The sequence below is a fragment of the Amphiprion ocellaris genome, chromosome 23, assembly GCF_022539595.1.
Source record: "Amphiprion ocellaris isolate individual 3 ecotype Okinawa chromosome 23, ASM2253959v1, whole genome shotgun sequence".
Lineage (NCBI taxonomy): Eukaryota > Metazoa > Chordata > Actinopteri > Pomacentridae > Amphiprion > Amphiprion ocellaris.
The window spans coordinates 687,940-700,445 of record NC_072788.1 but is presented as its reverse complement, the minus strand read 5'-3'; the positions used below and the strand labels follow the sequence as shown (position 1 = coordinate 700,445).

At 33.0% G+C, this 12,506-nt stretch overlaps 1 protein-coding gene across 1 annotated transcript in view; it reads right to left on the bottom strand.

Annotated features, from left to right (window-relative positions):
- The window catches only part of dysf (dysferlin, limb girdle muscular dystrophy 2B (autosomal recessive)), a 135,488-nt gene that overhangs the window by 75,056 nt on the left and 47,926 nt on the right, over positions 1 to 12,506 (bottom strand). Inside the window, exons 26-33 of the mRNA XM_055007930.1 lie at positions 11,337 to 11,451; positions 11,157 to 11,262; positions 10,944 to 11,086; positions 9,384 to 9,557; positions 6,111 to 6,195; positions 5,773 to 5,850; positions 1,196 to 1,381; positions 1,052 to 1,062 (exon numbers count right to left, since the gene is read on the bottom strand). Of these exons, the coding sequence (XP_054863905.1) occupies positions 1,052 to 1,062; positions 1,196 to 1,381; positions 5,773 to 5,850; positions 6,111 to 6,195; positions 9,384 to 9,557; positions 10,944 to 11,086; positions 11,157 to 11,262; positions 11,337 to 11,451 (898 nt within the window). The remainder of the gene's footprint in view (positions 1 to 1,051; positions 1,063 to 1,195; positions 1,382 to 5,772; positions 5,851 to 6,110; positions 6,196 to 9,383; positions 9,558 to 10,943; positions 11,087 to 11,156; positions 11,263 to 11,336; positions 11,452 to 12,506) is intronic.

Genomic DNA, 12,506 nt, shown 5'->3' with positions numbered 1-12,506 from the left:
ATGGCATTAAAATATGGAAAATAATCTTTTTTTTAATGTTTTTTCATCATAAAACAGCAACAATGGCATTATGTAAACAGCGTTGAAGTTTAAAGTTATTTTAGACAAATTGAAATCATTCTGAATGATTTCTTAGTTATTTTAGACATTTTTAAACAAATCCTCGTCTGAGACCTTTTGGACAATTTTGAACTAATCTTGGTCAATTTTGGAGACTTATATTATAGAAATTAAGATACAACATTTTTGTGGATGTTCTTTTAAAGACAGACATTTTCTGTCTTTAAAGTCCTGACTGAAATTTTTTATTAGAAATATAACACTGCATAAAAATCTGAAAGGATCAGAATCAATGTCTGCTAATCATTGACATCCCATCAGAATAAAAATCCACCTGGTACTTCAATTATAAGGATTCCAAAATTATTCAAAACTATTTGAAACTTGTCTAAAAGAACTTTAAATTTGTTTAGAAGGATTTCAAAAACTGGCAAAATGATTCTTAATCTGACCAAGATTAGTTAAAAATCATCCAAAGTAACTCAGAAATTGACCAAGATTAGTTAAAAATTGTCCAAAATAACTCAGAAATTGTCTAGAATGATTTGAAGCTTGTCCAGAATGACTTTAAATTCAAATTTAAATGTATATTTGTGTAAATTTATGAAGATTTTCCACTTTTTAGTTAGTTGAAATATTAATGAACTTTTATCATACAAAATTTTTTCAGTTTCATGTAAACAAACTGGGAAAGAAGAGGGGAAAATTCTTCATGTGAATTAAAATTTGGTATTTTTTGGAAGATTAGAATTGATGATTAAAAATATCAATTGAAAGTGGAAAAACATAATATATCATTTTTTTCTGTGTTTTTGACAAGGACGATCTATCTTTTCTCTATCATTATGGTTTTATCTGAAAAATAATGCATCACAATCAATATTGGCAACACATTATACATAAAAAAAACACTTCTTATTTGGGAAATAATCATTTTTTTGTGCTTTTTTTCTCATAAAAAACAACAGCGGTGTCATGCAAGCAAACTGACATTTAAAATCCCTAAAATGATTTAATATTTTGGTGGTTATGATCAGAACAGCTTATTGTCATTAAAGTTTAGATGATTAATTAAGATGCCTCCATAAAGAGCAGATATTCAGGCAGGTATATATTGCTGGTGTAATTTAAAGGCTCACGTATGAGTCCTGGTCGTAGAGCTCCACCACCACGTTGGGAGGATTCAGCATCGTGTCCTCGGCGTCTCCAAAGAGCTCCACCTCGTAGAAGATGAGCGTCTGGTCCCAGGTGGGATTCAGACTGTTTCTGACCGTCACCGTCTTCTGGGACTGGTGGAGGAATGACACGATGGCGTACGGGTCTGAGGAGGGGAAAACGCTCGTTAATATTCATTAATAGCATTTAAAGCTGGTCGAAAATTACTTTAAACTTGTTCACAAAGACTCCAAAAATTGCCAAAATGATTCCTAATCTGACCAATATTAAGTAAAAATTGTCCAAAATAACTAAAAATGACCAAGATTAGCTAACAATTGTCCAAAATGACAAAAAAAATTGTCCAGAACATTTTAAATCTGGTCTAAAATTACTTTAAACTTGTTCAAATACTCTAAAATTTACAATGTCTCAGAAACTGATGAAGATTAGTTTAACAATTGTCCAAAATTACTCAAAAATCATTCAGAATAATTTAGTTTGTCTAAAATTACTTTAAATTTGTTCAAAAAGACTTCAAAATTGCCTAAATGACTCCTAATTTGATCAAGATTAATAAAAATTTGTAAAAAATAACTCAAAAATTTACCAAAAATAGTTAAAAACTGTCCAACATAACTCAAAAACTGATTACTGACTGCTGCTCTGGACTTTTAGACTGAACAATTTTTAAACTTGCTCAAAAAGACTCAAAAATTGCCAAAAATGAATGACAAATTGACAAAGAATAGTTGAATATTGTCCAAAATAATTCAAGAAAAGACCAAGATTAGTTCCTAACTGAAACAAAAATTGCCTAAATGACTTTGACCTGGATTTTAAAAATTGTGCTAGATAACCAAAACATTGACCAAAATTATTTTAAAATTGTCCAAAATGACTCAAAAATTGTCCAGAACAATTTAAAGCTGGTCTAAAAAACTAAACATTCTCAAAAAAGACTCAAAATTGCCAAAGTGACTCAGAAATTGACCAAGATTAGATAATAATTGTCCAAAATAATTCAAGAAATGACAGAACAAGTTAAAGTTTGTGCAAAATTACTTTTATCTGTTTCAAAAAGAACACGTCAAAAAACAATTGTAAAAATGACTCAGAAATCATCCAAGGTTAGTGGATTAGTTTTGTTCACCCGACCAAAATTTTCCAAAAGGGGTCAAAAATTGTGCTAAAGGTCAAAATATTTTTAAAAAAATTGCTCAAAACTGTCAAAAATTAGTTAAAAAATGTCCAAAATGCCCCCTCTACGGACTTCAAGGATTTGTAACTGTAAATATTCCCAGTATGAAGGTAGAACTTCAGGAAATAAAGTTCCTGTAGATGAAGAACCAGATGATTCTGAGGAGGTTCCGGTTGGAGGATCCAATAATCAAACAGGTTATTAAATTGGTTTTTAATGTTGAGCCTTGGACTTTACTGAAAGGATAAAATAACAGTTCAGTCACGTCAGCGTCTCGTTTAATCAGCTGAGCCTCGACGTTCTAACGTAAACGTTCTACTGATATATATAATATATATATATATATTATATATATATATATATAATGTATACTATATATATATATAGTATATATTACATATATAATATATAGATGTATTATATATATGTATATATATATTTAACTTATATATATATATATATATATATATATATATATGTATGTATATATATATATATATATATATACATATATATATATATATATATATATATATATATATATATATATATATATATATATATATATATATATATGTAACTCCACGGGTCCAAACTGTCCTGGCATCCGGCGCGATGACATCAGCAGCTTGGGAATGCCGAGACGGAGCGCTGGGAACGCCGCTCAGAAGAGAAGTTTGTTATTCCAGGTCGCGCACGCGCACACGCACACACACACACACACACACACACACACACACACACACACACACACACACACACACACACACACTATGTAGAGTTTGTTATTCCAGGCCGGGTAAAGAGTCTCTGTGGAGCCGTTAGGATCAGAGTAAACACAAGTTAAGATGCTTTTTCCCACCAGCCCTCAATTAACCCTGGAGGACACACACACACACACACACACACACACACACACACACACACACACACACACACACACACACACATTAGCTCATATAAACACACACAAACAGCCCAGGGGGGTTATGTAAGGCAGAGGGACAAGAGGAGAGCAGCTCTGGATGGAAATTTACATCATCATTAAAAATAAAAATAAAAAACAGAATCAGAGAGAGAAAGACTTACCAACTGATAGAGAATTAAAATAGACACAGAGAAGATCAGAATCAAAGAAACTAACTCAAAAACAGATACAGATTTTTGATGTGGACAATGCTGACAGTTTGGTCTGGGTTTTTATTATTATTATTATTATTATTATTATTATTATTATTATTATTTTAATCTTATTACTGTAATTTTAATAGAGATAATCTGTAAAAAAAAAAAATTGAAAACGCATGGAAAATCTGTAATTTTACTAATAAATATACATTTTTTTCCATTCAAATTCAACAGCAAACATTTGTTTAAAAAAAAATGCTATTTTAATTGATTTAAGTCCAACAAAATGCTGTAATTTTATGGTCAAAGACTGTAAAACAATAAATTGATAAAATTAAAACAGTTTTTTAGATTTTTTAAAAAAAATTTATAGAGATTGTCTGTATTTTTTTTAAACAAAACATGGAAAATCTGTAATGTTACAGATAAATATACACATTGTTCCATTCAAATAAGAGTAAATATTAGTAAAATAATGAATTTTTACATATCTAAATACACTAAAAAATAGTGTAATTTTATGGTCAGATGTTGCAAAAGAACATATATTAGATATGCACATTGATTACACTTTTGGCCCTGATTTTTCAGAGTCAACATGTCAATTAATATTTTTTCTGTGTTTTTAGTGGATATTATCAAAATAAATATATCTATCATTCTTAAATATTTAATAAACAGAATTTTTCTCTCAAATAACAGCAATTATCTGTTAAATAATGCCTTTTTTCCTGATTTAAAAACACTAAATTAGTGTCATTTTACTGTCAAATGTTGCAAAAAAATATAATTTTTTTTGTCCAATTACCAAAAAAAATTTTAAAATTGCATTTTTTATCCAATTATCATGTAAATTAATGTCTTTTCCCCAAGATTTTACTAGTCCACTGCAATTAATTGAAATGGTGAAAATCTTTAAAATATATTAAGAAATTCTAAAAAAATTGCAATGAAATATTGTTCAAATTCAATGTTTTTGACATGGATAAGTGATACAGACGCTGCTTTAGATGTGTAGAAAAGAAAGAAGAAACAGAAACAAAAGGTGTAAAAGAGAGAAAAACAAGAAAAGAGGCTAAAATAAAGATGAGAGACAAAAAGGCGGAGGATAAAAGAGGAAGACGTTGGAGTTTGACGTAGAAGCAGATTAACACTGACTGAAGCTCATCCATCACCTCCACCCATCCGTCAGTTCCCTGATAGAGATTTAAGGTTTCAGTCTGTGGTCAGACGATTCTTTCTTTCCTTCTTTGTCTGGAAATAACCTCACATCCATCACTTCTGCCTGTTTAACCATCATTCTGTTTAAAAAAGCTGTGGTGGTTGTTTCTCATCACGCTGGAAAAAATAGAAATATTCTGGCAGCAATGGAGCCAAAAAAACTAACATAAATAAGAGAAAATAACCGTCTCATAAAATACAGTAATTTTACAGAATTAAAATACAGTTTCTAGCTTTAATTTTAAATGGTATCGCGTGTAGCTTTTGGATTTTAAATGTTTAATGAAGGATATTTATTAATATTTATCATTATTATTTGAAAATAAATGAAAAAAAATTGTAACTACAATTTCTCTAACAATTTATTGGTATTTTCTTGGTGTGTTTTTTGTTTGTTTGTTTACAGAATTTCCAGATTTGATTAAATTACAGATAAACAACCTTTTTAAAAATGTATATTTTTATTGGTTAATCATAAAAAACAAACAAAACAAAAAACAGGTCAAAACTCTAGATTATGTGCACATCAATTTGATTTTTTTTTTTATGAAGGGTAATTTTTTTTATGTGTGACTGTAAAGGTGTACTTTTAATTTTTTATATACATATGTTTTATTCGTTTTTCTTTTTTTTTTACAGATATTTGCTACTATTTTACTTCTTACTACTATTTTATTTTTGTTTTTTTAATTGTTTTTAAATGCTACAGCGTTGTCTTTGCTACTAGATTTTCACTGGGTTTTTTGTTTTGGGTTTTTTTTTGTTATTTTACAGAGTTTCCAGGTTTGATTAAATTACAGATCAATAAACTTTTTTTCCACATTTTTAAATTTTTATTTTTTTCTTGTTAATAAATAAAATCCTCCACTTATCCATCTTATAGTTAAATCTTAAGCTGAAGTTCAACTTCTGTCTACCAGATGGCGCAAATTATCTGTAACAATACTGACAGATAAATGCAGGACAGTAAATAGATGAAGGATGCGAAGTATTTCAGAGTAGACCACCTGAGAAGCTGTCTTTGTCCATGGCCAGCAGGTCTCTGGCTTGGTACAGGTAGCAGCGCAGGTGATAACGAGTTCCACCTGCAGACAGGAAACAACAACTCAACTGTAAAGACTCTTTAATACAACACACACTCCTGTCTGTTATCATTTAATTCCACTTTAAGATGAAAAATGCCTCCTATCTGACTCTGACACACGTTCAAAACTGTTTTTTTGTGTCAGGTTTTGGATTTTTAAGTGATCAATAGTTTTGTTTCCAAGTGAAGAAGACTTGAAACTGACAGAAACAGAAGATGAAAAGATAAAAAGCAGAAAATAAATCATGCTTTCTGTCTTACGGTCAAAGAAACAGGAAATGGTCGGTCTGTTGACTCCAAACGTGGTGGTGACCGACTTGTCGTCGTGTTTGTCTTCGATGCTGCTCTGTAGGAAAACAAAGACCAAGATCACATTCATATAAAAAAGGAAAATATTACCATCTTAAAAATACCCAAATAACTTTTATTTATTTATTATTTATTTCTGTTTCCTACCAATGAGTCCACATCAACATTTACTCTAAATGTCTAAAAATTGGAACCTTGTCTGGTCAAACTTTAACACATCAGGTTCTACTGATGTTAGAGCCTCAACAGTTGGAGAAATGTGGACCAAAGACTGGATTTTAGTAGAAATATGGATCCATCCATTTATAGACACTTAAGGGAAGTTTATGGGGCCACGATACCAAACTGGATTAAAACAATTTTGCACTTTTTCCATTTTCAGTGGCCAAGAATTATTAATTATTGTTAATCTGGATAATTTAGACTAATTTTAGAGACATTTTTTTAGTCATTTTTGCCACATTTGAAGCAATTTTGAACAATTTTAAGGCATCTTGGACATATTTCAAGTCATTAATGACAATTATGAGACATTCTGGGACCTGGAACTGGAACCTTGTCTGGTCAGACTTTCCACACATCAGATTCTACTGATGTTAGAGCCTCAACAGTTGGAGAAATGTGGACCTGGATTTTAGCAGAAATATGGATCCATCCATTTATAGACACTTACAGGAACTTTATGGAGACACTAGACCACCATCTTTTAAACATTTTTGGCCATAATACCAACCATGATTCAAAATTTTGCACTTTTTCCATTTTCAGTGGCAAATAATTATTCAAATTTGGACAATTTTGAGTAATTTTTTAATAATTTTGGGCAGATTTGATGCAATTTTGAACAATTTTAAATAATTTTGGAACATTTTTGAATAAATTTTGGACCATTTTGAATCATATTTGGATTACTTTTGAACATTTGTAAATCATTTTGCAGAATGTTGAGGCATTTTGGACACGAGATATATTAGGACTTGGAACTGGAATTTTGCCTTGTTAGACTGACACATCAGATTCCACTAAAGTTAGAGCCTCAATAGTTGGTGAAATGCTGACTAAAGATCAGATTTTTCGTAGGAAATATGGATCCATATATATATATATATATATATATATATATATATATATATATATATATATATATATATATATATATATATATATATATATATATATATATATATATATACATATGCACTTACAGGAACTTTTTGGGGACACCCTTGTTTGAAAACTTACTACTTTCTTTCATTTTTAAGGACCAATAATTAAAAATATGCCTCTGATGGATCCATTCAATCATTCAGCTCTGCTAGGAACAAAATCCTTCAGTTCATATATCTGGATCCATCTCAAAAGCTCTATAACGGAGCTGGAGAATGGTCTGACTGCACCTCACTGTCACTCTGCCAAAGGACAAAAACAGTGCTGCCATATTCACCATGTAGGTTTCTGCTCAGAGGCTGGTGCTGTCGATGGTAGCACACAGAAAGCAGAAAGGAGGAGAACGCTGGTAGATTTCTATCCACAGTCAGACTTCTCTTAATGCAACAGTCTATAATGGCATTTGTGTCTCCAGTTCTGGCACCAGCTGACAAATTTCAACCTTTTCCTGTCTCAAAACAACAATGCCAGCGCACACACAAAGCCACTTCTGGTAATGAATGCATCTCCCAGTTTGGAGTGGATGAAGCTGATGTTCCTGCTCAGAGCCCCGACCTCAACCCCAATCAGTTTATTATTGCCCAACTCCAACTGTACTTGTGGCTAAGTGGGAACAAATCCCTGCAGCAGACGTCCAGATCTGGAGGGAAGGCTTGCCAGAGGAGTGGAGGCTGCTTCGGTACCAGCGTTCTGCCCATAAGTGACATGTTGAATAAACACATACAGACTGGCGACATATTAAAGAAGGGTGTTTCTAGAGCGTGAAGGCCGTCTGGTAACACCAACCACTGGTGGAGATCTGCAACCACGACTGGAGATGCTGAGGTAAACATGAACTACAGAACCTCTGGAGAGCAATGAAGGGTGAAGAGCTCCATTATAAAGTGATCTGATTGGCTGTTTAGAGCTTGTTCATGCACTTGATTCTTCATTACGTGCTTTCAAAGTGGTTTCGGTTTAATGCATTGAAGGGAATCTACTGAAGATCCGATCGAACCATACTGTGATTGGGATTGATCAAGTGTCAAGGGTCAGAATTCAGGCAGAATTCAGGAAAAATGTCAAATTTTTACAATCACTTACCCGGGAAAGTCATTTTCAAATTTTTCAAACAAAGTTGCCCCATAAAGTTCCTGTAAGTGTTTATAAATGGATGGATCCATATTTCTACTAAAATCCAGTCTTTGGTCCACATTTCACCAACTGTTGAGGCTCTAACATCAGTAGAATCAGATGGGTTAAAGTTTGACAAGACAAGGTTCCAGTTCCACGTCCTAAAATGTCTCCTAATTGTCATTAATGACTTGAAATATGTCCAAAATGAATTAACGTTCTGTAGAAATTATTCAAAAATGTCCAAAATGTGTCTTACACTGACTTAAAATTGTTCAAAATTGCTTCAAATGTGTCCAAATTGACTCAAAAATGACTTTAAATTGTCCAGATTAACAATTATGAATGATTATTGGCCACTGAAAATGGAAAATGTGCAAAATTGTTTTAATCAAGGTTGATATTGTGGCCCCAAAAAGTTCCTTTAAGTGATGAATATAAATGGATCGATCCATATTTCTATTAAAATACAGTCTTTGGTTGACATTTCACCAACTGTTGAGGCGATAGATAGATAGATAGACAGACAGACAGACAGAGACAGACAGACAGACAGACAGACAGACAGACAGATAGATAGATAGACAGAAAGATAGATAGACTATAGATAGTTCTGTCTGAAATGAGACGAATTTCAAGCTCGTCTTCATTCTTATCAAACTATCAACACTTTGTTCCCAATGGATGAAGGTATCATCCTGGATACCAGGATCCATCAGCTAGAAATGTTTTCTCATTAAAAAACACCACATGGACCCCCACAGTATCCCAGAGTCTCTGATTCCCTCCACTGAAGGAGTCAAGGGTTCATCTTTTCCTCTAATTTGTCTGTATTTGTGTAATATTGGGGCGTCTATATATTTTTGGCCACATAAAGGCAGTTGTTGTACATTTTATTTTCCCACCATGTCCTGTTGAAGGTGATAATCACATTTAGTTCCTCACCAGAGAACACTCCAGAGCAAAGATGGCTGCCGGTCCCGTCTTCTCCAGTGGCTCCATGCGACACCTCCACCGTCTCCTCCTGAAGCTGTCCGTCTTCCTGGGTTTCAGGTGGAACTTCCATCCAAACAGCGAGGCGTACTCCCAGCCTTCCCTCTCCGCCTCGTCTGGACGCTGCTGCCAACACACGGTTAAATCGTATCAGGATGACAAAACAGATTGTTATAATCACAGAACAGACATTCAGAGGGACGTAAATGTAAACTTTACTCAGGTTTTAACATCTCTAAAGAAAGAGGTGAAGTCAGAATGTTAAAGAGACACTCAAAGGCCACAGCTGGAGTCGTTTCCTCTGATGCTCAATTGTGGAACTTGACCTCCATCTAGTGGCTGTTTGTAGGAACTTTAGCTGCTCAGGTGGAGCTGCTCAGAACTTAAATTAAATTCTATTTGTTTGCTGGACTGATGAAGTTCTGAGGATCAGAAATGATGGAAAAAGTCCATTAAAAAGTGATAAATCTGGACCCTCCTCTATGGATGTCAAGGACCTGGAACTCTGGAAATATTCACAGTATGAAGGTAGAACTCTGATCATTAAATAAAGTTCCTGTAGATGAAGAATCAGCTGATTCTGAGGAGGTCAGGTTGAAAATTGACACTTTAGTGGTATGATTTCAGCTCAAAAACATGCTGACAAAGCATCTGGATACCGTAGAGAGCCAAAATTATGTCAATAAATTAGTAAAATTAATGCCAAGACAAGTACTAATGCACAGCATGTGAAATAAACAACTATTTACTTATGGAAACTGGATAGAATTTTAATACACAAAAATTCTTAGGTCTAAAAATATCTTAAATTCTCAAAATTATTTAAAAATCACCAGAATTACTCAAAATTGTCCACAACAATTTAAAGCTTGTCTAAAATGACTTTAAACTTGTTCAAAAAGACTCTAAAATTGACCAAATGACTCAAAATTGTCCAAAAATGGTTAAAATTTGTCCAAATTGTGCTAAAGATGTTGAAATTGTTCAAAATGACTCAAAACTGTCAAAGTTTAGTTTAAAAATAATGAAAAAAATAGTCACAATAACAAGATTTAGACTGTGACACCTGGAGTGGATGTAAAACTGAAAAAATGACTCCAGAATTGACCAGGATTAGTTCAAAAATGTTCAAAATAGTCCAAAATAGTTCAAAAATTGACAAAGATTCGTTAAAAATCATCCAAACTGACTCAAAAGTCATCCAGAACAATTTAAAGCTGGTCTAAAATGACTTTAAACTTCTTCAAATAGACTCCAAAATGGTTCAAAATGACTCAAAATTGCCTAAAATTTCCAAAAAATCCACAGAACTTATGTGTTTGGGACCCAGATTACAAAGAGATTGGAGACAAACTTATAATTGAAGAAAAGCTTCTGATGCTTCAGATAAAAGAAAGTTCAGAGGAAAAATGGTAAAAAGATGAATGATGTGTAGTTCCACTCTCTGCCAGCAGGGGGAGACAAACTGCATTATATTTATTTCTAAATGGTCTAATCTCTGTCTGCCGCTACCTTCCTCAGAGCCTCCATCTTCTGCTGGTCCCGTCTCCTCATCCGGATCCAGCGTCTCCGGCGGTTGGTGTGGTACATCTTCTCCGCCGGCACCCAGGCCTTGGGCCGGCGGTCTGGAGGGATGGTGATGCCGTACTCCCACCCTGAACACACAGCAGCTCAGGTGAGTTTAATTCAGCTACCTGCTGCTGGAGATCAGGTTTCTATCAGCACCTTGATCGTCCACGGCTCTGTTGAGGTCTTCGCTCCACTCCACCTCCTCCCATGTCCAGCCTGGAGGACACTCCACCTCGTCCTTTGGAACCGCCTTCTCCCCGTTCTGAACACAACACCAGGTTTTAACATCTACTGACATGAAGGAAGGTGTAACGGTTTAAAAACACACATCTGTACCACGTCTGTGTAGCCTTCAGGCATGCCGATCCACTGCCCTCCAGGTAACCTCATCTGGTTCTCAAACACCTCCTCAGTGAAGGTCATGTGACCGGCGTCCACATCAAACAGCAGCCTGAGGGTCAACACACCAACACACAATCTATGATCTATAATCTACATTAATTCATCATTTAATCAGCCAGTGAGCACATTTATAATTCACTGGAAAACGTCTGGAAGCAAATGTTAATAATGTTAATAATGATGCAATATTTAATATTTAAACCAATATTTAAATGACCACAAACACTAGAATCATGTTTTTCTTACTAGTTGGTTTTTACATTAAAAAAAGAAGAAGAAATCAAAAAAGTCAAAAATCTGCCTTGAATCAGACAGAAGTAGAAGAAAACTTGGAAAAAGAAAAAAAAATTTCTAGCTAGAAGAAATTATTTCAAAAAATAAAAATGACTTATATGAGATTTTAAAAAAAGAAGGAACAAACAAATCATTGAAGAAAAATGACAAAATATATTGAAATGTAAAAACAAAATAAAAAGTAATTGTAAAAACAGAAAATAATGATAAAACTAAAAAATGAAAAAGAGAAAATGGGCTTTGAATCAGACTGAAACAAAAGAAAACTTATTTTAAAAAAGCCAAAATTACATAAAATTTACCTAAGAACAAAAAAAAATCAAAGAAAAGGAAAAATATTAAGAAAACACACAAATTCAATTATGTGCATTGAAGCAGGAAGAAAAAAAATGATATAAAAAAGTTGATTTAATTTAAAAATCACAAAAGGAAAACAAAAATATTAAACATGAAATAGTAAAAAATGTGAGTCAAATTGAGTCAAACAGAAGTAGAATAAAAGTGAAAATACAAATATTTTTAAAAATCAAGATGAATAAATGAAATAACTTTCAATAACAACAACAAAAACGTAAATATTAGGAAGGAATCCCAAAGAAAAGCATGTCTAATATTAATAAAAGAAATAGAAGAAAATGCTGTCGCAGGATCAATATAGTACATCCAAATAAAATAATAATACTAGAAACATCTTCTCAAATGTTTTTATCTTCAGCTGTAAAACCAATAACATGTCCATCAGAGCAACATTAAAGTCTTTAACCAATATCTGGTGTAGACAGTTATTTACTCGATAAAACTGGACCTAGA